Source organism: Phoenix dactylifera, chromosome 14 (genome assembly GCF_051530095.1).
Source record: "Phoenix dactylifera cultivar Ajwa chromosome 14, Ajwa_hap1_PhDact_Kaust_v1.1, whole genome shotgun sequence".
NCBI lineage: Eukaryota > Viridiplantae > Streptophyta > Magnoliopsida > Arecales > Arecaceae > Phoenix > Phoenix dactylifera.
Genome location: NC_143203.1, coordinates 10,940,688 through 10,967,734, shown reverse-complemented (window position 1 = coordinate 10,967,734; position 27,047 = coordinate 10,940,688). Strand labels below are relative to the sequence as shown.

Below are 27,047 nucleotides of genomic sequence, written 5' to 3'. Positions count from 1 at the left end.
TTTATTAAAAGTTACCAAAGTTATACGATGATGTGTGCGTACACTAAACCAGAATAGGCTTCTCTTACTAGATATAGGGGGAAGTGTCCAAACGACACTAATTGTGTACCTTTTTGGAGCTACCTTTTCTGTGATTGTAAAATGAACTATTTTTTCAAAAAAAAAAATATACATACATATACATTTATATTTAAATAGATATATATACACATATACATATATTTATACATGAACATCAAATTGTTTTACTTTTTTTGCTCAAGGTCCCATATGTAAAAATCAACCTTACTTCAGGAGCTTATAGACTTTGTATATGCTCCGTTTTGTATGTATATTTACCATAGGATAGTCAGACACAAATGAAACTTTTATTTACCAATCAGAAAAAAAACAAAAGAAAGCTTTTTCTCTTCCATCTTTTCTTTTCTGCCCATGGCTGCCTTTTGAGTGGCTGGACCAAATCCATCCCCACATTCTTCTCCTAATTAGGTTAGGGAGTTAATATCTCCTTGCCATCCTTTTAGAGAAAATGTTTTCTTTCCATTCATTTATTTTCCATGTATCCAGGATAATTATTTTCTCCTAAGGTACCTCTCTCAGATACCTTAAGAAAACTCGAGCAATGTGGAAATACATAAGCAAAGAACGCCCTCACTCACGTAGCCCATAGAAAGAAAAATATGTACACAAGTAAGTCTCCTTTTTCACTTGCAGACATATAGAGTTCTTAAAATCATAGATTTTTCTTTAAATGAAATTATCAGAAATTCAGAATAGCTTCAATGTCTTGGGTTTATTGATACTTGGATCTTGTGGAATAAAGTTCGCGTCGGAGACCCAATAGTTTCCATCCTCGTCAACGAACCGCCGGATTCTTTTAATCTCAAAGAGGGCTACAATAGGGAGATCCCTTGACCCCATATTATCATGGAAGAGATGATCAATGGCGCATTCAAAGTATAAAATATGGAGTCAATATCAAATTTTCTAATTTCTTTTTTGCTGACGACCTGGTTTTCTCTAAAGGTGATATTCGGTCCCTAGTTGCCACCCTAAAGTTTCCAAGAATTTGAAGCTTTGTCTGACCTCTCTATCAGATAAGAGAAAAGAGAGTAAGCTTGAAAAGAAAATTTCCCAGATTTGCTACAAGAAAATTATATGTAAATAAGCATCACTAGAACATATTCTGACAACTGTAGATAGCTTAAACAACAGAAATGAAGAAGGTGCTCAAAACATAAATACCACCATTTGCCCTTATACTTGAATAGATGCTACCAAAATCCTAGTTTCCCATCATGTGATCTAGTCTAGCATGAAGGTTGGGTACCCGGTTTGCTCCGCTTACATTGTCCAGAAGCTGTTGTAGCCAGTCTCGGGCCGCAGGATCATCCTGCAAAAATAATAATTGAATCTAAAGCATGTAAGCATACCAGATAGAATATTAGTTATAATACATATAAAAGTTTCAATACGAGGTTGCAAGATCAAGCTACGGCAACAAAGATTGTGATATAAGGGGGTGACGAGGTATCATAACAAATGAATTGGAATGACATAGCAACCCCCTTCAAAATCATATAAGAGAGTTGTATGCATGCGTAAGTTCAAATACAGCAAGATATTGATTTCTGTTAGATATCATTCTTATTTTCTGAGGCAACCTACAAATATACTGTTGCGTGAGTGCAGGGAAGAATAAAGTAAATGGATGCTATAAAAAAATAAAAAAAAAAGAGAAATTTTCCATGCTGAATTCCAAGGTTATCACTGGCCAAAGATGGCATCACATTTTCAGCATAAAAATACATTTTCAAGTTATCACTGATCATAATTTATTGCTGTTAAATTTATGCTTTGTTGACCTTTCGCTTTCTTTTCCCCCCTTGAAGTGGGAAACTCAGAGAAGGGGCAGCGGCAAAGGAAGGGAAGTGTGGGGGATGATGAATTCATTACCATTGTGATCAAAACACTATTTTATATAAGACAATTAGTAGCCCCAGAAAAGGAAGAACGAGGACATAGTTAATTATTAAAATGTAAAAATACACCAGCATCCGATCAAATTTGAACTGTTTCAATAATAAAAACATCAGCATAATCAAAGCATTCAAGGGCATTAATTGAAGAAACTTGATGGAGTACTGCCACAGAGTAGAACTTACACGAAGGCAATTATTAAAAGTTCCATCTTTTAGCATATCTGGAAGGCAGTTCTTCAAACTGTCACATGCCCTGTGATGTGGTAAGCAAAAAATCAAGGTTCCATATTGCAGCATATGTCATAGCCCATGAGCATGATAAAGACAACAGGGTTTTAGGTCGCACTGACATGTCATACACAAAAAGCATGGACAAAGCAACATATTAGCGCCCTGTTTATCCGCCTGGTTTGCAATATAAGCTGAGTAACAAACCTTGGGTGCTCTGAAAGCCGTTGGTAACAACGGATTATATGCTTCAACAGCCTAGTAGAGGGCTGCTCAGCAAGTGATGTAACCATAGACCCAAGCACTTGACCCACAGCATAGAAGCGGTCTGCAGTAGCACAAATATGTCGAAGCCCAACATCATCCAATAGTATTTTTTGCACAATAAAGGTCGCCACCTGTAAAGTTGATGAGTAAATCTATCAGTAATTTTATGCCCACAATGGAAAACAGAATAGGATTGGTAGACATAAAGCAGGTCCATCACCAAGAAATTTATCAACAGAACAATGCGCATAACATAATATTTGTTATACGATGAAATTGAAAGCCAGAAACCAGTCACAGAGTACAAATATACATATAAACAAACTACAAAATTAAAACCTAGAAATTTTCTTCTGTCGGACCCCGCTCCATAGTTCACTACCCATCACTTACTGTCTTTGAAAGTTCACTACCCATCTCCATAGTTCTCAGGCACAAAGGAATGATTTCTGTCTGAAGAAGAAAACCGATCACCTCAGTATCATCAACCTGCAGAAGGGCAAAACAAGTATTGTCGCATTACTACTAACAGCAACCGCTAGGTTCCAGGTAACCAGTGCTAAGAAAAAAAAGTGAAATAAAAAATGTTACTTCATTATTTGCCAATAATATAATTTTTATGGTCCCACCTAGCCATCCAGAGCATAAAAGGGTAAAAATGAGGGATACGGGAAAATTGTTGTAAATCTAAATTAATTCGGAGATGGCACCAACGCATTGTTTCCAGAGGATGGATGAAGACCAAAATCAGGCAATATGAAAAGACATGAATAAACCAAGGCTACAGGTTGTCATGACGCGGCAAGGAAAGAGCAATGAAGTAAAAACTTAGGGCTTTTCATGCTCTAATAACTAAAAACTAAAATTATTATGAAATCTGTTGTACTTTCAAGGTCATCATTAAGGAATTGATTTTCTCAATCATTAGTCCTTACAATGCTGACTCCAGATACTTGATGGAAGCATATTTACAGGTCAGCACCCATATATCATCTTTATCCTAAACATCTTGCAATTTTAATCCTTTGCTTTCCATTTAAATCCAATTTCATCATGTTGTCCCAGTTATGTTGGTTTTGAGGGAGTTATAAATCACACATGATAGAACTTTTTTTTTTTTTTTGAAAAAAGCGGCATTTTCATGAGGTTGGTAGCTTCAAGAAGGCCTATAAAGAAACTAATTTTGAACTCTAAAACAAGATTCAGCTGGAGTTCTCACTTTCACTTTCTTCACAATAATGGTGAGATAACTGCTGAATCACGGTCCTAAGAACCAAATTCGTTGGAATAAGTTCCTACAATAACATGTTTTAAAATGAATAAACCACCAAAAGACAAGCCAAAAAACTGCCAGGGCAGGATACAAACACTCAATTTGCAACACAAAGCAATGAGGTAGGGTGCCCTTTCTCCTTTTTCTTTTGCTTTTTGAACACTTTTTCTTTTTGCAAGTTCAAGAAGAATTACTAGCAGAGAGCTCAATGCGAATGCAAATAGTTAGTCTATACTAAGGCATGTATCTCATAATCAACAGGGTCCTCTTCACTTTTATGATTGCTTAAAGACAGATAAATAATGGAAACAACAATACAGAATCCATGTAGGTTAGATGCAATTATTTTTTTATGTGTTATTTAAAGAAGCAAAAGTACCTTTACAAGTGCACCTATAGCTCCCAAGCTGGTTAGTCTTAAATACTCGAAAGGCCTTGTTTTGCTTGTAGTATTTAAAAACGGGTACAAATACAAAGGTATATGTGCTGAAAAATGAGAAAAAATGAAAGAACAATTAAGAAGTCACCTATCATCAATATTATCATTATATTATTGCCTAACATTATGCAGGATATTCAATGGATCACTTATGAATCTTACTATATTGGAAAACCTCCTACTCACATCAGATGCATAAACAACAATTCAAAACATTGTATAACAAGAGATGGAATAACTAAAATATTTATTTTAACTATCTCAATTGTGATTTTTGCTTTTTTTTTTTTGAGTTGCAGGAGGAATTAACAAGTTTTCTTTATTATCTTAAAGACTTGCAAAGGCAGGGGGGCTTACATCCAAAGTCTAGAATACACAATATCAATAAGTCTATTTGTGTGCAAAAGGAGAAAATACCAAAGGATCAAAAAATTTGTGTCCGTTCAGAGTTCTTTTCCCTGAATTGGATAACTTTTCAAGATGTACGATGTAGCATTTAGCCAATAAGTTGGCTCATGATCCAGGAGTATCATTACCTATGGTGGACTATTTTGGCCACCTTGCGTAGATCTTGACAGGATTCAAGACCAAGATCTGCCACATACAAAGCCGATTAATGCATTAAAACCTCATAAGGATATTACTTTCACATACAATTTTCATTTGGGGCATGTTTCTTCTTTTTTGAAATTGGATAACCTTTCAAGATCTACGATATGGCGCCTTGCCAATAGGCTCCTTGGACTCCAAACAACCCAACATTGAGGTTATTTAGGCCTCCGAGATGCCTGATCAAACCAAATTTTGACATTTTTAGAAACTTTTGACCAAGCTTTATCTTCCAATCCAAGGGGAGTTAGGCGACATGATAGAAGGAAAAGTTGATATAGAAGTTGAGATCCATCTCTAAGAAGATTTTAGATGTTTTGAATTATTTTTAGCAGTCATATGCTATTTCTGGAAAATCCCGATCTCTTCCAAATAGAAGAAGAATTCAACCCAAATTTGAGAAGTCAAACCTCACTCGTATAAATAGAGGACCAGCAAAACAGTTTTATTCGTCTTTAATGAAAGCAAAAAGTGTCTAAAACCCTAAGAATTACTTCTTTACTGCAAAAATATAATTTGTTAAATTTAGTTAAGATCTGGTAATTAGACTTTCATATTATATTATAGTGATTTTAATTCTTGTTATGAGCACAATTACATTAACAACAATTATTATATAGAAATTATTATTTATTATAATAATATATATCATAAATATAAGTTTATAGTAATATGATAATATCAAAGAATAAAATAGCAGTAATTATTATAGTAATTATTACGATAATTTCATAATAATCACATAATAATATTAGTATTGTTATAACAAATATGTCATATTTTTTTTAACAAATATAGGATAATGTATATTACTGTAATGAATTACTACAATAGTGCATTAATAAGATATTATACTAATTCTAATATATTATTAAATTTATGTACAATGATATGATAATTATATTGTGTTATTAGGACTATGTATAGAATATCATAATAGTTATTATATATAACAAATTTCAATTAATTATTGTAATAATACATAATATTACTCAAATAGCAAGTCACTAATTGGCCATCAAATAGAGATTTTTATTCTCATGATCATCTTTTAGTTGTTAATACGAGATACAAGGCCTGCTACTGAAAGTAGTACTACACCTTTTGTCGTGAAATATTGATTGCTTCTTGGTTGTCCTAGCCCAAGAGGTAATCGACATGACACAAGCAGACAAAAATATTATCAATGCAATATATGAAAGGGACACCAACACTTTTTCTTTTTTTTTCATTATTATCCTAAAACTTTCATTTATATATTATTTTTGCTTCTTTTTGGTGGCAAGTCATAGCTATCAAAATGATTTTTTCCCTTTCAAATATTCCCATTAAAGTAGAGCCCCAACCTAGTGTATTTATCTACGAATTTATATGTGCCCATATGGATCTACTTTTTTGGAACAAAGGACAATCTCTTATAGTTTCAATCTTTTGAATAATGGTTTATTATGTCTAAGGGTTTCTCTTTGTACTCTACAGAAGTACCAACTTAAGTTACGAGTAAGCATAAGATTTCCTTTTTCTATAAGGAAGAATAAAAAATGACTCAAATTGTAGCCTAAGTTCAAAATTTGTGAATTCATTTGCACTCCATACGGAAATCTAGAAGCCATCAATGTCTCTTGCAGTGTAAGCTTATTAAGCCACTTGCAAGGTTATCACGCCTCTTTCAGCGTCATCAACCAAAGAGCTGAGAATAATTTGTAATTGTCAATTACAAGTAACTAAAGAGAGACAACTTTGGCAACTATGATTCCAAAGAATAACAAAACAAAGAAATAAAAAGGGTTTTTTGCCTGCTGTAGTAGTATGCTTCTGCATACCTTATGTTGATCATGGTATTAATTCTTCTAAAGTTGCTCATATATGTGTTATGAATGTGTGTTTGATATCCAGCCATATTGTATGGATGCCCAAACTTAGTCCAAAAGAAATGACATAATCTTATCGATGCCTAGCCATGGGGCATAAGCATGACATCATTTTATGCCCAGTCACAAGGCATAAGCATAACCATGGCCTGATTTTGCTTCCTTTACTTTTATATTTTGGAACTATAGAGTATTGCTTAGTTTAGAGCATGGTCAAATTATGTGCCATTTATCTAATTATGATTTAAGGTATGCTGAGCAACATTATGGTTATTGCATTTCTTATTTGAGTGGCTCCTCAAGTGGCTGTGAGCGCAACTGGTTTACCTTCGTCCTCATCCACAACAAACAGAGGAACTATTTGACACAGAAGCGTCGCAACGACCTTGTATATGTTCACTACAATCTGAAGTTGAGGCTAAAGTATATTCAGGAGGAAGTGGAGCTCAGTTATACAGATTCGATCCATAGTGCTTTCGTTGATAATAAGAATGATCTTATGATCGGATGGCTTGTGGGCCACCAGCAGGAGCCAGAGCTTGACGAGCTAGGATCGCCTTCACGACCAGCCAACTTTGTAGCCAGCGAGGCTAGGGTCGATGCAAGGCAATAGGCTGAACGCAATATGTCATTCATTCCTACAGCTGATCAGCCACAACCACAGGAGAGCCAGTAACCACATGACTCCTTATCTAAAACATCCTCTTAGAGATATAATCAAGAGATGATGAGACGAGCAGAGGGACACAAAGGGTAAGAAGGCAGCTACCCAGCACACCAAAAAAGAAAAACAAAAAGCACGTGCAACCTCAATGAAGAGTGTCAAGAAGTTGTCCTGGAGCAGCAGCGATAACAGTTTTGGTGGTCATAAATCTGCTGGCCACAGAGGAAGTGAAGGACAGGAGACCATTATTTATGAGATACAGTCGCAGGGTCGTCTTTGATACACCGATGAATCTTATTTTACGCATGCTACACAGGATAGGAACTACAATGGACGATATGCTAGAGCCCGCAAGGATATGATTGCATATAAGAGACGAGCTTCTCGAGGTCATTCAAAAGGATACGATATAGTTGCAGATGACCTCGCACGTGGAGTAGGATCCAAAGACGTATCAGGTTCCGAGTCGTATACTGGATTCTATTATCCGTAGCCACAGACAATCTATGACCCATACGGATACGAATATAGATAGGGTGCATCTGAGACATCTTCCAGTAGCTACTATCCTACGCAGCCCAGAGCATCTCACAGATCAAATTTTGCTGCCGGCATATTCGGATAGGCCCCTCCACAGTCGTATTATCAACCAGAGGACACCTCTCAAAGCCAGAGCTTCAGCGAAAAATCCGAAAGTACTTATAACACAACGCGTGTTTCTTATAGGATGAACATACAAAACTACAATGCTGCTTGGTTGGAGGGGTAGGTTGATGTGCCTTCTGATTATACTGATAATCCAGATATCTATGAGAGGCATCGCCGCTCGACCCCATTTTAGATATCAGTATGTATATTGAACTTTAAAAGTATGTAATTAATTGTATCTTGATTTAAGAATATTTTATGTTGTTTATTTTATAATTTTTTATCATTTTAAAGCAATAAGATGCATCATCTAAGTTAAATTTGGATCATAAAAACATCAAAAAAATATCAAATTAGACTTAAATTCATAGAACAAGTTCGAAAAGAGTAAGAACTCAAAAAAAAAAAAATTAGGGTGTGTCGGTCTGTGAATCGGCACACCCTACCGGTTCGATCGAGCCCAAACCAGTATCGAACCATACTAGGCGCCGACCGGTGCGAGTCCCGGTACCGGTTTGGCGGATCTTGCTTATTTCTCTATACTTGTATATAGTTTCCTTCATACTTGTTACCTAGTTCAAGATATCTTTAGGGTGTGTATAGGTGGTGGGGTTCTTACTAAAACTTCAAGCTCACATCCTTTCCTTTTTTCATGTTGTATAGAGAAGCAAGATTCTTAGATCTAATGCGGTCTTTTGGTTGCTTGTTAGATGGACTGATTATTAGATTTTTGAGTTCTAGAAGAATCTTGCTTAGTTATTCTCTAAGATTGTAGACTTTGGTGATTCAATTGGTCACTCAGATATTTTGGTTGGATGTGGACTTTCGATGTTGCGGTTGTCTATTTTGAATTTATGGTTGGAATGTTTAGTTTATGTCCGAAGTCTTAGTGACTTCTATGTTGAAGCCACAGCCTGTATCCTTGTTTAAAAACAATGTTTATGATGTTTATGAGTTGTGAGGCCTTGTATATATCATGGGGCTACGCCTTGTAGGATATGCAGCTGTCTCACACAACTAGCTTATATGGCTGGGTTAGGGCGTGAACAATTAGCATAGTGAGCCTTTAGGAAGTTACTTTCATCATATCACAAACTAACCTCACCAAATAACCTCAATTAACAATAGTTATTGTAAACCTAAAACATTCTTGAATCTTGCAAGCAAAATTGAATTCATGATTTTCACTAATTCATTTCCCAATGTGTGCTAAAAGGATGGTGCATTTGTTATGAATAAAGATAGCAATGTGCACAAGAGTGCAAGACACTTGCATTTCACAAGAGGCAAACAATGAATCTACAAATTATCCAAGAACATCCATCCTTGCAGGGTAATTATATAATTCTGAAAAATGTCCACATGCATGACTTGCCATCACTTTGAAAATGCACTAAGAAGCACAGCCTAGCACATATTTATACCCATACTTGCAAGTAGAAAAGCACATGCATTTTGTTCAAATGTACAGCTTACCATTGAGGAAATGAATCCTGGTATCAGGATGTGAGGCCACACACTGCAAAAAGTAAAAAGTAAAAATCAAATGAAAAAGAATCAGATGATGCTCATAATATTTAATTGTATAATGGTTATTTTCCTTTAAGTGTCACAAGTCACAACCAATTTTCACAGACTAAAGTTCAAGAACTTTTCAAATTCAATTTTGGGCAAGATTAACTGAATTCATTTTCAGCAACTTTGTTAGATCCAGCTTTAGATCAACAGCTCCAGTTGAAAATTATAAAGATAAAATAATTCAACTGAAATTAAGAAAAATTGAAATAAGAAAAACAAATTTAGTTAAGAAATAAATTAGACATTGTTAAAATGTATTATATTTATCACCTTTTGATGAATTAGATTGATAGTGTGCATTGAGACAATCGAACAACTATTTTGAAGGAAAATGTTTGAAAAATTTGTGTTCAGTGTCCTATACCATTTATTCATCTTAATGTTTAATAGAAGTTTAGCATGCGATACTAGTAACATCTATGAGGTTTGAGTCCTAGAAAAACCAAATTGATGTCCAAATATTTTCTTTTCCACCATCTCTTTAAAACTAATGTCACATTACTTCTAAATCTTCTCAAAGCTTGCAAAATTTAATTTAACGAAGAGAAAATGATTCCGACATTTAAAGAAATGAATGTCACATAAAAGATAAATAAACATCCCATATGCACATTGAATTTGTTTGCATGAGTTAGTTTTGGCCAAAACTTATGAGACTGACCTAGTTTGGTATTGGTTGTGGCTGAAACTGAAGCAGCTTTATTTCAGTTTCTAGAGTTGCAGATGACATTCCAAACCAAATCAGAGAATAAATAAAGGATAGAGTTCATGAATCATCATGAACAAGAGAAGCAAAAACTACTTGATAAAAGCGCCAAACTGACAAAGTAAATGTTAATAGATATATTGATGGCAAATACCATTTGAGAGAAAATCAAGGATTTAAGACCTGGTACCACACCTATCTTGGCCTAGTCTCGGATCGGGATAGTATTAGGATGCTCCTATCCCAGGAAGGGATTGGTTGGGATCCAAATACCATTACTAGGACACCACCAAATCCTTTTTTTAAAATTTTCGTTTTCTATTATTTTATTGGTTTTATTGATTTTAAGATCTTTTAAGACTCTAAAATAGGTACAGTACCAAGATGCCCTTTCTTGCATTTTTTTTTCAATTTCTTAATTTTAACTCTTCCTTCCTCTCCTTCCTCTTTTTCTCTCTTTTCCTCTCTGATCTTCTCCTATGACTGAACCAACAAGAGAGAAGATAGTCAACAGGGCTCTCTTTAGGGCCCCGCTGTCTTAGTATTGGAAGACCCATTTAGCAAACCAACTGGTCCTGACTAGTACCAGTTGAGATGGCGGCAAACAGCTCAAACGTCCTGGATCATGAGCAACCTGGTATCTCAGGAGTGTCCCAGGTATCATTCTCTCAATGGATCTGTCATTACCATCGGAAATGGAATCCTTGGAGAAAACTATTTAACAGATACTACAAAAGGAGCTAGACCCTCCTGATTCTTCATAACAATAATTTCATGTGGAACACCGGAATAGCTCTATTATTACATATGCTTCCATGTATCACTAGGACCAAAAATTCAAGGTTTTGGCATCTAGTAGCAATCTCCAATCACATGCAATCAAATCTCATTTTCAATCTAATCCCCTGTTACAAATTCACCAAGTCAGAGTTAAAGGAATGATGGACCATTGATCATGTCATTCAGATCAACTTCTAATTGTAGCAAATACTGATACAATTTTTTTTTATTGTCATCCATAGTTAAAAGAATGCTTCACCCATAATTAAAAGAATGCTTCACCCACATGGCTGGAGCTCATTTCATTAGGGAAAAAATGTACTCATCTAATTTTTTAGCAATAAATATGAACAAAGCAAGATGGCTAGAAGTACTTTAAATATTAAGAGCAACCTTCATTGCTACAGCATTGCTTGAGCAAGCCAAAAACATTTTTATCATACATGTATGGTGGCTAAAATAAGCCAAGTTTGGTTGTTTAAGCTAAGGTTGTATTGACTCGAATATCAGGCAATAAAGAGGGATCAGAAAAACAAGTTAAGCATATCAAAAATAAGAACATTAATATGGATTTCTGGATGAACTAGAAAGAATAAATTGAGAGCTGGTAAATTAGAGAAGATGTTGGAGTTGCACAAAGTATAGACAAAGTGGTGGGGAGAATTGATTGATATAGTATGGCATGTACAACAGACACCTGAGGGGGCTCCGGTTAAAAAAAAATGGACATTTTTTGTTGAAAGATGTAGGAGAGAACGACATAAGGTCACATGGATAGAAGTTGTGAGGAGGGATACGTAAAAGCTTCAAATTAGATCAAAGCTGGACCTAAACAGGAATTCTTAGGAAATGAGGATCCATCAAGCTGGGCCAAAATAGTTAGAATAAGGTTTAATGTTTATGGTTATTGATATGGTTATGGGCTGATCTCAGCTACAGGTGCTCAATATCAGATCTTGAGCTCACATTAGGTTCACATATTACCCGAGCCTAAAGTGCAACTTATGCTTGGCCCATTCTATAAGCGAACAAATTAGAACAGGCCCATTATCAAGCAAGCCTACCCTACTCATACATCAGTCAATTTACATGCAGCCTTACAAAGTGGAATGTTAAAAGACAAAGTAAAGAATATCGGGTAAATATATAGCCATGAGACCTAATATAGAAGCAAATCATAATTATATATGCCATGATGCAAAACTAATTAATGAAAAAGGAGAAAGAAACCTCTAAGGCAAAGAGTTGACCTGAAGAAGAGCAAGTGCATTACAAACTCGATTTGATGCTCCTGGTGACAGTGTTGGAGGGGAAAGATAGGGGTATATTGAAACAATCTCCTGCAAACAATCAGACAAGAGGGTGTTAGGATCAGGTTTATGGATCCTTATTAGCCAATCATAAGTAGTAAAACAATTTAGGTATCCACTGTATAAATAGAAACTAGAGAGAGAGAGAGAGAGTCAGTGGCATTGTTAATTCAGAAGATATATTCTTCTTAAGAGGCCTATATATACAGTATTAGCCTACACAACCATATTATCATATTATGGAAATCAGAAGCTTCCTATAGATATATACTCTGGTTCTCAAGAACAGATAAATCTCATGACCAAAAGTACTTTCAAGGGAAAAACTGTGAGCATGCAAAATAAGTTTTTATAAGGTGCATAGGCATAGAAGCTCTTTGGCTGCTATGAAATGTGCAACATATTGATCAAAGCATGTTAGGATAAAAGAAGCTATGCTCATACAGCCTAAAATCTAGTTAATAATGCTCCAAACGAACAAGCGATACGGTGAAAAATTAGACGAGAATGAAAACCCATTCAAGGTGCTGCTTAAGCATATGCAGTTATGCACTAAAGCTAATTAGGCAATTCAGTCACAAAAACTTAAAATATCATCAAAAATTTGGAAACATTAATCGATGTGTTCTTCATACAAACATAAAATACATACGCACAAAATATGAAATAATATATGTCTAATCGATGATGTTGAAATAGATAACGCAATAGCCTGTAGTGAAATGGAGATAACATAATGTATAAACTATAAAGACATATATTTTGTAAAGGGCTTACCAACTGTACACATAAAAAAACTGTTGTTCACCATATATATGAGAACCTAATTTCTAAGCTAAACTACTCTGACGAGGGAGCTAGCAGATCTCAGTTAATCTGTGGAGAATAATTCATAAAATCTAGAATAAATATGCCCAAAAGAACCCCGTTGAACTTACTTTTTCTTTCTTTTTCTTTTTTTTGTCTTGCAATCCAGCATCTGAGTAGTGCATGTTTAGAAACCGTTTTGCCGGTCTATGAAAAGCATATGGTGTCAATTAATTTAGCACTGTTTTGTTCTCATAATATAAATCATACTTGAAATAATCAGCACTAATACAAGATCAATTGTACCCAAAAGGGAAATGTCATCCAAGTATCAATATCACTTGTTCCTCACATTACTTATATTCATTTACTTTTGTACCACCAAAGTTTCCAAGAGCCTGAAAAAATTGAATATTACAAAGTTCAAGGCTTAAACTCTTAACTATGATTTCACCTTTCATACATCATCAAATCAACCAGATTCAATCAGTAAGAGGTTAATAAGGACCCATGTGAGCTTGACAACCCCTAGCCTGAGCCCGGCCTGAAACAAGCTTCACCATTTGAAATCAAGGTTAATTAGGGCTTGCAAATTGCTGGCACAGGTGCAGCTTGAGTTGAGCTCAAAATTTATGACCCTATCTGATTTCAATCTAAAAATACGGTAGCATAGCCAACATAAATAAGGGTCAGGTTGAGCCTGCTCTGGACTAAACCAGCCCAGTGTGCTTATGAGTGCAAATCTGGACTTATTACAACTGGAACGAAAATTTCAACATTTTATAATATAAAAAAACTTAGATACGTAGAATCTGATAACATCATAAAGATATCTGAATACTCTTATGACATCCTGCATGAGCTGAATAAATACAAGTTGTCCTACATAGTAGATTATGAGATTTGGAAACAGTATCATGCCGATACTCCTGAGCACATGATGGCAATCATGAATCTTAAAATCTGTCATGTATGGGAAATGGATCCTAAGTGAATGAGTTTCAACTTGATAACAGACCAATATCACATCCTGTGATACAACGTTTTCTTCGCAGATATTAAAAAAGAAACATATTTAAATGCTCAAAATAAGCATCACATACATCAAAATGCAACCAATAATTTACCTCAAGAATATTGTGATCCCATAAGCCATTGTACCATTTTCAATGCATTGATCTTCGAAATCCCTCTTATATTTTAAAGTTAGGATGGATGGTGGGATCATCAAGGAGTTCAAGGATAGATGTGGAAGTCTAAAACATTTTGAAAAGAAAACCAAATGGGTAATTTCCCTTGGGCATGATAGGTGGGTGTAGAAACAAAGACATAACTTTCCTCTTTCTAGCAATCCTTCATGAGACTCACTAGAAAAGGCAATCCCTCACTGTAAGATTCTGGAGATATGCGCCTCTCTCTCTCTCTCCCTCTAAATGGAAAAAACTAAAAAAAAGTTACCAGGTTATTGCCCTCCCCCACCTACATTTTTATTTACAAAACACAGAATCTCCTCACAATCTCCATGTCAAAAATCACAAGCAAATCCCCCTCTAAGCCCCCTGCCTCCTTCGATCTCTCCCTCCTCTCTTGCCTTAGAAGAAACAAAAACTAAAACTCCACCATGAACTCATTCCACAAACACTCTCATCACCAATACCACCATCCTTAAAACTATGGTCACCAGAACTATTCCAAACCACTCAGTTCAGGGTGCACCGAGTCGTCCCGGCGGCAGACCGGGACGGTTCCGACAACTAAAACGAGAAATCAGGACGGAGAGGGAGAAAGAGAAGGAAAGAGAGGGGGAGAGAGAGAGAAGCAGGGAAGGGAGGGAGAGGAAGAAGGGAGAGAAAGAGGGTGGTGGTTAGCCGGTAGAGGGGCGGAGGAGAGATTTCGCCTCCAGTTCTTCTATTTTGTTTGAAATAGGGGTCCCGAAAGGGGCTCCTTATTTTGAAAAATTTAAGTGAAGCCGACTTCACTTAATTTTTTTAAAATGCCAACTTCACTTAAAATTTTTCAAAATAAAAAGAGGCCCCCTCCGGGATCCCTGCTTTGAACAAAACAGGAGAGCTGGAGGCGGAGCCTCTCCTCCACCCCTCTATTGACTTCCGCCGACCTCCTTTACCCTCCATAGGCCTCCGCCAATCTCCGCCACCCTCCTCTTTCTCTCTCTCTTCCTCTCTCTAGTTCTCTCTCTCCTGTCTCCTCTACTGTGTTGGTACGGGCCCGATATGGAATGGCACGGGTGCATGCCGACACGTGCCGCCGGGCAACCAATCCAGGCCCTAGTTCCAACACAACTCCTCAAACTCGTCTCCTATCGTTGTTGTCAGATCCACACAACCGCATCCAACTCAACAAAACCCTTATCATTACATTTGCAACTGTTTTTTCATCATCATCAGCTACCTCATACTCAACTCCACCTAACACTACCTCAATTGCTATGCAACCACTATGCCACTGCCCCCAATCACAATATAAGTATCGATATCATATCCAACCAGGATTATTGCCCAGCTACAATTGATCCTTATGATGGTATTTGGCTCAACGTAATCATCGTCTTCTTGTTCTTACTTGTGCTGAGGAGGAGGAGAGCTGCTCTATGTGCTTGGTAGAGTACATGGAAGGAGAGCTGCATTTTCAAGACATGCCTAAGCCTTAAGCAAGCCCAAAATCAAAAGTATCAAACCAAGATTGGGGTCAAAAATGGTGGAATGGGATAGGTAGCAGGGCCCAATGAAGCCAGTAAGTCACAGATTCAAGGTTGCAGCAATGCAACAACAAAGGGTGCAACAACAAAGGGTGCAACAAGATTGGTCAATTTCAAGGATAGAGCAGCCTCGTGCAGCAAATGGTTTAGAATGAATAAGGATGCAGCCCCTATTGTCATACGCAAAGTAGCTATGTGGGGTGGCAATAACATAAAAGGGATGGAGACAAGGGTCACTGGAAGCATGGTGGTCAAGGGGACAAGAAGGGGATTATAGGTCGATAGTAGAAGAATGAGGTAGAAGAGAGGAAAGGATATGAAAAGCAAGAGAAGAGTTTTATTTTTGTTCTTTCTTTCGGAGATGGGGGCATGACATAGAGGTTTCTTAATGTAGCATATATTTTATTAGGTGCTTTATATATTATTACAAGGTAATAATATATTTAAACTTCAAGCAATACATAAGATGGACTAGAGGTGGCCAATATAGGCTAGATTTCAATCCGAGCCTTGAAATTGAAGCTTGGCTCCCGGAACCTAATTTTGCCTAGCCTAAGTCTAGCAGACATAGGAATTACTGGAATCGACATCCAGTCAGCCCTATTAAATCTAATCGGATATAGGTCATTACAAATGTAGCACAATGAACTTCCATCAATAAGTAATATAGAAATGCTTCAAATTTGTATGGACCAAATTGGTCTCTCTTTTTTTAATTAGCAATGTTTCCCATTGTTGTCAAATGTTCTTCCAAGAAAAATGAAAGCAACAATAGAACCACAGAAGAAATTTCCAAACCCTAAGATCCTAGAGAAAATATTTCAAAACCCTAAGCCTTGTTCTTTTCTTCTAGCATTGTTTTTCTTCATTATTCTTCTTCTTTACTTAAGTAAACATTCAACAAGTATTTCATACAAAAGAATACAAAATCTGCCCACAACTAATGTAACTCATCGTGCCATAAGAATATAAAATCTGCCCCCAACAAAATAAATCGAAACTAGATGAGGTTACGATCAAACCTGAAGGAGTGCTGCAATAGTGCCATAAGAATTCCATAATAGCGGAGCTAGATCTTGAAATATCTCTCTTTTCTGCATGGTAAAATTATGCAACTTAAGCTTATCCCACCAAAATCTCAAAAAAGCAAAAAAAAAAGAAAAGCAAAAAAAATAAAACTTGATCCTATTTTGTCAAGTAAAACTAAGACTATGTGATTCCACAATAAAATTATTATTTAGCAATTGCACCAAAGTCAATTTAAAAAAAAAAAAAAAAATCAATAGGCAAACTGAATCCAAAGATGGTATGGCAGTAAGCCAAAAAACTAACAGAAAGATCTAACGTACCTTAAAACATCTACATTTTTGTCTAAATTCTAACTAAGTACCATTGGAATGCTGATGCAGAACTACAGAAAATCCAAATATCAATTCTATTTCTTAGCATACCATTAAAGTAATCTCCTTGAATGTTACATATAGTCGGTCAATTATGTATTGGTTGATATTTCTTCAATAAGTATGACACACATTTGCCCAAATCATCTTCAACAGATACAAGAAAAGCAATCTTAGTTAGAGTGAAGGTTGTTTGAAGTTGAAGTTCCAGAGAATAACAAGCATTAAATTCTATTTCTTAGCATATCATTCAACAAAATTTCCTTGGATGATATTGTCTTAAGAAATCATCTATAATTTGATATTTCTAAATAATTGTCGTATATTGCCATTCCAAACTTGAGAGACACAAGAAAGATTGAAGCTGATGCAAAGCTCTGAAGACACTACAACCGTCAAAATTTTGTTTCGGAGCATGTAAACTGCATGTTAGGTGTGGGCCTAAGATGCCATGAACTAGTTTTTAGTTCTATAATTGTTTAATTTCCAGGAATATCAGAATCTCACAAAGGGTCAGCTTTAAGGAAGACATGCCCAGAGAAACAATAGTTTTGGGCCACATTTAGTTAGTCCACTTTAGTTGCATGAGATAAGTATTTAAGACTTGTAGGTATCATGAACTATTTCTATATTGGAGTATTTAAGGTGACATTTTTTGGATTGCTGTCTTCCAGATTCCACCTGTAGTCTTCTTTTATTGTCTCCTCTAAGTATTACTACCATACTTAGTTAGTACACTTTAGCTGCATTAGATAAGTATTTAAGACTTCTGATATTAATTAACTATTTCTATATTGGTGTATTTGATGTGACACTTTTTGTATTGTTGTCTTGCAGATTCCACCTGTAGTCTTACTGTTTCCTGCTATCCAAACTCACCATGCTTGAATGTGATCAGCAACTTGGGCATTCTTAACCAATAAAATTTGTCTTTTACAGTTGTCAAAGAATAAACAGTAAAGAACCGATGCAACATATTAAACTATGTCAGAAAAACCAATGATAACAATGACAAAGCTCATCCAGAAGAACTGCTGCAAGAGGCTAAAAATGTCTAAAGTTAGTTTCTTCTACAAAGTCCTGTCATATTTCATGTACAAATGCCATGGTATAGTCTTCCTCTACTTTGAGGTGAGACAATCATCTAGATCATTCTCTCGTATGAAGGCAAATCCTTTGCCAAATACATCTCGTTCTCTCAGGTATACCATCAAATCTATTCAAGAGTCCCTCGAGCACTGACAATTCAAGAAATAAACAATATATCATGATGCCTTCATTTAACATAGGGATCCTAGTTTAGGCTATTGTCAGCCTATAATTGGGTCTTGCGATCCCAACCCAGTCTACGAATTTACAGGTTCCATTATCCAAGATTTGTGGAGGTTGTCTTAACATTATTAGATAATTCTGCGCCATGAAAATTCATTGTTGCTAAACCATACCTTAGGCTTTCATAGTTCCTTTCATCAGTACCAATTAAATGTAGCATGCAAAGTTCAATATGCTTTAACCAAATCAACACATGCATCTCAAAGGCTACAAAACCGCCAACAAATTCTCAAGCCTAGACTTAGGATGAAGCTATAACCATAGGATTGACATAACATTTTCACAGACAAGATTTCTGCTCTCAAACTACATAATTATCAGTTTCTATGGAATAAGCAAGGAAGCAACTTGATAGCTACATACACCAAAATTTTATAATTAACTACAAGGACAGTAGACAACCTTCAAATGAGATCAACAAAAGCGGATTTTCAAATTTGGACCACTAAAGAGCATACCGTGTAACATACCATATTAAACCAAGACCACAATGAACTACCAATCCCAGATACCCACCTTAAAAATTTCTCACAAATAATATCTAATAAAATTTTACATAATTCTCCACCCACTTATTTATAAGAGATGGCTCTAGATGCCCATATACCTGTGACGTTACCTTCTCAGACCAATAAGTCATCTGCATTACCTTAACCAGCAGCTGTTATCCCATTTCCATCCTTCAGTTTTGAGGATCAGGGTAATATTTGTGAACATGTTATGACCAACTAGAAACCTAACATAAAACCTCATGCCTAGTATGAAATTCATTGATAAGGAAGCAGAAGAAGGGAATACCACAAAGCCAGAACGTTCCTACTTTATTAGCTATTCAAAAGCTTGTGCAAACATCAAGCAACCTTAAGTGGTTCCTGACATGCTTAGAAAAATTTTCAAGCCCCTAAATTTACATTGGCAACTAGTTACTTCTCACAACCTCCATATAAAGGAAGGGTTGGAGAAGAAAAGAAATGGATTCTTTCCTTCTTCAAAAATCAATCAAAAGCTATCAGAATGAGCAACCAAAAACAAAGAATTTACCATTACCTCTAATTTCCATTTACTCTGGTTCATTCCAATCATCCATCTTCCATCCAAACTTTAGCCAATAATAAGAAAAGAGTTTTTAATAAACTATGAAAAAATCTTTAAATTAAAAGAGACTTTAGAGAGACAGAATTATTGTCTATTTAGTTACATGAACTAAATCATCTTCTATTATCAGAACCAAATTTTAGCACGTAATCGAAAAAGATATTTATAAACTAAAAGAATATTGCAATAGAGGAGATCTGAGAGAGCCAGAACTACTGTGTGAGTTAAATCGTATTTTTATCTTCCAGTATAAAAAAATAATTACATTTAAAGTTGCATGGTTTCTTTGATTCTTTTACCATTCAAGTTCATCATGAGAATTTTGTCATTTTATTTTTAGGATATTATTTCCATGCACTCATGCCCATGCTTAAATGGCATCAATGTGCAGTTGTGGCATTACCTAAATTCTAGGGTGATTGTAGTCGAACGATGGACCAGACCAAGTGTGAAATTGGGTAACTTGAGTTTCAGTTGGCATTGGACGGACACAATTCAACCTGTTTTGGACATGGTTGGATTTAGGATGTCCTTGACTTAGTGCAGTTTTAGTACATATTGGCACAATAAGTAGATACAATCACAGATTGATTACATGTGCAAAGGACGGGCTACTCATGCCTTTGATGTGCATGAGCTAGCCATATGCATGCATGGGCAATGGTCTTCTCACCAAAACTTTGGCCATATGCTTGGGACTTAACTGCTTAAAGTTGTGATTCATTCCAGCCTATGCTCTGACATGTAGACTGCCCTAAATTAAGAAAAAAGCCAAAGTTTTTGGTGAGCCCATGGTTGTCCACTTAGGTGGTTCTGGCACCAGAAAACCACACTTCAAACTTGCAAACATATATAAAGTGCCCAGAGAATGCAGATATTGTGAATCGATAATCCATGGGGACGCATGAAGACTCCTAAGAGCCCCCTTTCTTTTGGGTGGTGGGGGGCAAGGATCTAATGACCAAAACACACATAGAAAAGGCTCCACTTAATTGCTAAGAAAGTGAAGGAAATGGAAATTCGCTAAACAGGAATTTTCTTTTCTACTGTTTGGAACTAATAAAAGAATTATAGAAGAGAAAACAAGGAGAATATAGAGGGCTAAAAATTGGCCAAAATTTTGGGTGAGACCATATTTGTCCACTTAGGTGGTTGTGGCACCACAAATCCAAACTTCAATCTTGGAGACATATATAAAGTGCCAAGACAATGCACAATTTGTGAATTGACGGTCCACGGGATACATGAAGACTCCAAAGAGCACTTTTTTTGAGGGAGGGAGGACAAAGATCTAATGGCCCAAACCCACACAAAAATGAAAATTCACTAAACAGGAATTTCTTTTCAATGGTTCGGAACTGGAAAGAGAATGCTAGAAGAGGAATCAAAGAGAAGCTAGGATAAATATTTCACCAACAACACTAAATCTTTTCCTCTCAAAAAGTTCATAATAAAAAGACAAATAGGTAAGTTGTTCAAGACAACTTAGCCAACTGTTAGCCACAATCCCTGCAATTTCCTTAGTTCAAACAAACACAAGAAAGCTCCTGATTTTCTCTTCTTTTCTTTTTTCCACTGATTTATTTTCTTTTAGTTTGTCAGCTGCCAAACAAAGCCTAGAATTTATGATAACCTCCTAAAAATTTTGTAGAGTAATGACAAACAAAAGTACGCAGCGTGCTGGCTATTGACTGGCACAACCATGTTGTGCCAAGAAGTTCCCCTTGCACTGCCAAAACAAAATTATAAAAACTAGGTTAGATCCATAACAAGCAGTATCGAGCTACATCAACCCATGCCAAACCAGCATAATACTACCTGCATAGGTCGATATGGACTAACACAGGTCAACACCCTGCTATAGGTAAGGCTGCAAATGGGTCGAGTTGACCCGTGTCCAGATCTAGCCTGACCCGCTTAGACCCAAACCGACCCGTGTTAAAGGACCAGTGGGGCCGGGTCGGGTTATAAGATTAGACCCATTTCATTTTTCGGGCCGAGTCTGGGTTTGCTAAATTCAGACCCGACCTGACCCAACCCGTATTCAAAAAACCCGTTAGACTCGTGACCCGTCCACGCAATCCGTCCGCGCGCCACGAGGCCCGTGCCTTGTCCGTGAACCGTGCGCTCACTCTCAGACCTTAGTCTCTCCTAATTTCCAAATCGCAAATACCTCAGTCTCTCTCTCTTGTTAGGGCTCTCTCTCCCATCAACGGTCGGCCATCATGACTGTGACTACACCCCGTCCCTAGATGTGACTATTGCTCAATCCTCCCAAACCATCGGCCATTGACCGTCCGTGGGCATCTCCCATCGCGATCGATCACCATAATTCATGCAGAGAATCAATCTCTTCAGTGTCCGGCGACTTCGGCGTGCTCGTCCTGACTCTCGAGTTATCCCCCTCCTCCGAAACCCAAGAACTGCATCTTGCCCTACATCTCCTCCATCCTCCCTTCTTCCTCCTCTGGATAATGCAATACCATTCCTATGATCACTTTATGACTATTAGAATAGTTTTCCCAGTACTATTCCTCCTGTTTTTCAGCTACGACTTTCTGAAATGACTGGATCGATAAGTTAAGGCTTCAGAGTAGGATTTTCCGGACTTCTCTTGTTGTAATATTTGGCGTAAAACTTTTTTAAGTTGCTCTCTGAGGCAACATATATTTTACGGTAAGAAGATGCAAAATTAGTATTACCATTCTTTTTTTTTCTTTGATGATAAGGGAGGTTTAAGAAACACCTAGCTTTTATTAATGATCCAAAATTATTTAGAAGATAATTATGTACAAAATAAGCAACGAAAATACATAAAAAACAAGGCTCCTTAATGCAGAGATCAGACAAAGTACTCCAAAAACAAACCACACCTAAGACCACATGGGATTAAAAGGATTCTCCTCAGTAACAACATCGCTCGCTAAGGCTCATCTTATAGTAGTAGAACATCTAGGTTGTTGTGAATAAAATCTTACCCACAAGCCACAACAGAAACTTAAAAAGCAGTAGATATAAGAGTATGATGATAGGCGAGGTCAACAATTCCAAAAGTACATGGATTTTGTGTTCCATTTTATGCATTTTATGGTATTCATCACCTGCCAGATCATCACACAGTTTACTCACTTTACTAGTCGACCGCTTAGTTTACCGGAAATTGGTGATTGGTTTACTTAGAAATCCTAGAATGCCACTTAAAAATCCGATCTAGACCCGACCCGGACCCAAATTTTTTGGGCGGGGACCCCGACCCGAATGACTAGTTGGGTCAAAAATTGTAGCCGTGGACAAACCCAACCTGACTCGAACTTCTATTGGGTTGGGTCTAGGTCCAAAATTAGGACCCGAACAAATAACCATATTGGGTCGGGGTCACTCATGACTCGGTCTGACCCGACCTATTTGCCCCTAGCTATAGGCAAGTTACCACAGTGCACAAGCACACATGCTGATACGACAGACACCATCACTAAAAACCAAAGAAGAAAGTAACAAAGGATTTTTCTTTTCCTAGAGTCAGTGCTCGACATGGCTCTACTAGCAAATGCACACTCACATTTCACCAGCTTATATCCAACGGCTTGGAACCCTGAAGCATGTTGGTAACTAAACTCTTTAAGAAAGTGAAGCAGAACTACAATCCTGAAGCTTCATTTGGGAAAAATGTAGGTATTATCACAAACATAATGAACCAAATTTTAATTCATCCAATAACAAAATTTTTGCACTAGCACCAAAGTTGTTAACCAATGTAGCACCATAATCGACATCTCGATCAAAATTCTCACTCCTACAGTAAAAATCTGAATTCTACTTCCCAAAATTTTTTTTCCCTTTTAAAGAAGGAAAATAAAAAATGACAAAGAACTTCAATAGAGCAAGATATACAGAGACCAAGGTAAATCAGGATAGACATTCACTATAGCAATAAAAAAATAAATATGTCACAACCCAGGACCTCATCCAAAAAGACTAACCGGAAGGTATTATTTGGGTACCTTAGTCCTGTATGAGTATCTAAGAACTCCGTGGCGAATAACCGATGTAGGACTAAACACACGCCCATTCAAATCTAATCACAAGCACTACGATCAGATCGTGGTCAGGACCTCACCCAAAAAGACTAGCCAGAAAGGGTATTATTTAGGTTCCTTAGTTCTGTATAAGTACCCAAGATCTCCTCAGCAAATAACCGATATGGGACTAAACACACGCCGGGTCCTCACAAAATAGATATTATACGTTGCCATTTTAATACAATCCTTCTATCAATATGTCTTCTCCTCAACTAAAATTTAATAGGAGTCTTCTCTCCCTGGAATCAAAAAGAAAAAATAGTACTGCACATACAACTACTTCTCTACCAACTTTCTGCCAAAATTCCCCTCCTACAATAAAATCTGAGGCAACTAATGAACTCCTCCACCAAAATTTAATAGGAGTCTTCTCTCCATCGAATCAAAAAGAATGAATAGTACTGCACATACAGCTATTTCTTTACCAACTAATCAATTAGGGAAAAAAAATCCTCCGGAACTCTTGGTAATTATAAAAGAAACGTTTTCTCTCAATGGAAATATTCCAAGAATTCTAAATAAAAAATTCAAGGTACACGAAGAAAACAAACCATAAATCGAAAGACATACAGATAAAACAAATCTTCCTTCAATGGCAGTCTTTTCCCAGAATTAAATAAAGAATTAAAGATACCTAAAAGAAACAAACCAAAAATTCGACGACAAACGAAGAAAAACAAATCTTCCTTCAATAGAAATTAACCAAAAAAAATTTCTTTCCCAGAATACACAGAGAAAACAAACCACAAATTCAAACACACGCGAGAAAGCAAACCTTGGAGAGATCGAAAAGCGCATTTTCTCGGAGCTCCGGGTCGCAAAGATCCAGGACAAGCTGCTCCGCGGACGCCATCTTCCGGTCCTTCACAGGCTGAACAGCACCGGCGCCGGCGGCAGCAGCGGCGGAGGGCGACGGGCCGGCGAGGCCGCCGAAGGGAGGGTTGAGATTGAAAGAGAGGGGAATCTTCGACATGAATGACGGGGTGGAGGTGCGAACAAACCAGATTCGAAACCGGAACGGGATCGGAGAGAGCCGGAAACGAAACGTTTGTTTCCTTTTGTTGGTTCGACGACGTATTTAAACGGAAACTGAGTCGACGTAGAAGGAAAGTCGGCACGTGGCAGCTCCTCGCTTGCTGTGGTATTTGAGGAACCTGGATCGACCGTCCCTCATGGTTGGACCGGGATGGGATGGACTTCTCTCTTGGGAACCGGTTCAAGTGGGGGAAAAAAGAAAGTTACAAAATTCTTAAGTGAAGTTAGGTTTGAAAGTTTTTTTCTTGTAATTTCTAAAATCATGATTTACAATTTTAATTATATAAGTTGACATCAATAAATAATAATCAATACAAAGTTGTATTTGATTAATGAAAGTTTGTGAACCGATAAACAAGCCTTACCTCTTAATCTATGTATAATATATCGTATGTATAATATATGAGCACAGTATGTAAACTTGTTGGCTGGTGGGTCTATAGAGTTAGACTGAAAATTCTGTAAAACTCGGACCTGTTATTCCATCTAACCTGTATTTTTTTAAGAGCCTATCCAAATCCAGCACAGACCATAGCTTTTGGGATGCATGAACAAAAGATATAGGGTGGTATTTTTTTCACGGAATTTGGGCCGGATAGTATTTAGTTGATACAGGATCATACTTAAATGGATGGATAAACTACAAACTCTAAAGATTTTTCAGCCTAATCCTGTAGTAATATCCAAACAAACTTTAAAAGATTTGAGATCGCTTAGTGGTATGAGCTCCCCCAAACCCCAAAATCAACATGCTGTTATAATAATTTTTTTTATAAATAGTGAATATTAATAATTTCTGCCTTGTCAAAAACCTATGCATTGAAATAATATTCTAAAATAACATTGAGGATGGTCTATTTCATGCACAGATTCTTTGCATTCACTTTTGTTTTTTGAATTTGATAAAAGGTAAATAATTAATTTTACTGGCAAAATAATTTCATAATCATGCAGCTTAAAGTATATTTTTTTTATTACATACTAAAGAGCAAATTATAATTTGTTGTCCAATTATAATAAATATTAGAGTCCATCAACTCAGCCCTTTGCTCTTTTTTAGCAAAAAATCTTTATGAACCAGTTATCTCAATACTTTTCCCATCCTTTTAAATGGAATTCACTGTTTTATGACGCTTTGGTTCAAAAAAGCCACTTAAGTTTAATTAGGATGCCATTCCTACCGGTCATTTATGTGAGAGCTGTTCATATTATAAGCCATATGCATGACATGTATTAAGTAGCCAAACAAATTTTGTCCCATTATTTCAATATACATACATACATACATACATAAATACATACATGCATGCATGTATGCAACATATATTCATGCATATATACATATATTCATACATGCATGTATGTATACATATATATATATATATATATATATATATATATATATATATATATATATATATATATATATATATATATGTACCTACATATGTATGGATGTACCATACTCCTTTCAGAAGGAACTAGTATCCACTCCTTTTGATTTCAAATCAATAATGCAGCATCCAAATAGAAAATCCAAACCATTCATCATGATCTATACCAGTAAAAATACCTAGATACCGAAAAATACATATTTTGGTAGTTCACTAAGATAATAATAAAACAGTTAAACTAAAAATCTACCGTAATGATTATGACCTACAAATGTTAAAATGTATAGAGGATGAAAATTAATAGATTTTAATTCTAAGATAATAGCAAAAGATAGTAATCAGTTCAACTATTCATCAATTTGAATAGCAAAAGATCTCTTAGCATTTTTAATAGCATAGATAATGATCAACAGTATAGATCGATCTCCAATTTGAATACTCTATTATTTGATTTGGGAATTGAGGGAAAAAAATAACCTCTCTTCTTTAGAGGAAGATAGACCATCTTTCTTTATCTATCTATCTATCTATCTATCTATCTATCTATATATATATATATATATATATATCATGGCATGCATATGGCTTACATGTTACCAACCTAAATACGTTTATCTATCTATCTATCTATCTATCTATCTATCCATATTTTCCCACAGATTCTATTTTCATATTTATGAAATGGGTCAAGAGCTCCACAAAATGACAGTGAATGATATAGTATTTCATGCAGGGTACTTGATGTTGACCTATTTTTGTACTCATACTTATCTTGGACTTGAATTATTACTATTTATATATTTAGTAATCATGTTTTGTATACAAAGCTAAATG

The 27,047-nt window shown here is 36.2% G+C and overlaps 1 protein-coding gene across 2 annotated transcripts; it reads right to left on the bottom strand.

Moving 5' to 3' along the window:
* Nucleotides 1–1,098: 1,098 nt before the first annotated feature.
* On the bottom strand, nt 1,099–24,842 carry LOC103696352 (uncharacterized). Of its 2 annotated transcripts, XM_008777949.6 has the most exons (9): nt 24,560–24,841; nt 16,901–16,972; nt 12,296–12,385; nt 9,458–9,500; nt 4,130–4,236; nt 2,871–2,966; nt 2,418–2,608; nt 2,166–2,235; nt 1,099–1,393 (listed from the first exon to the last, which is right to left on the bottom strand). In XM_008777949.6, the coding sequence occupies exons 1-9, from the start codon at nt 24,755–24,757 to the stop codon at nt 1,286–1,288; spliced, it is 975 nt and encodes a 324-aa protein (XP_008776171.1). In that variant the 5' UTR covers nt 24,758–24,841; the 3' UTR covers nt 1,099–1,285. The 2 variants fall into 2 exon arrangements, with proteins under 2 accessions (XP_008776171.1, XP_038988510.1); XM_039132582.3 differs by lacking the exon at nt 1,099–1,393 and having other exon boundaries at nt 2,193–2,327; nt 24,560–24,842.
* Between the last annotated feature and the right edge of the window lie 2,205 nt (nt 24,843–27,047).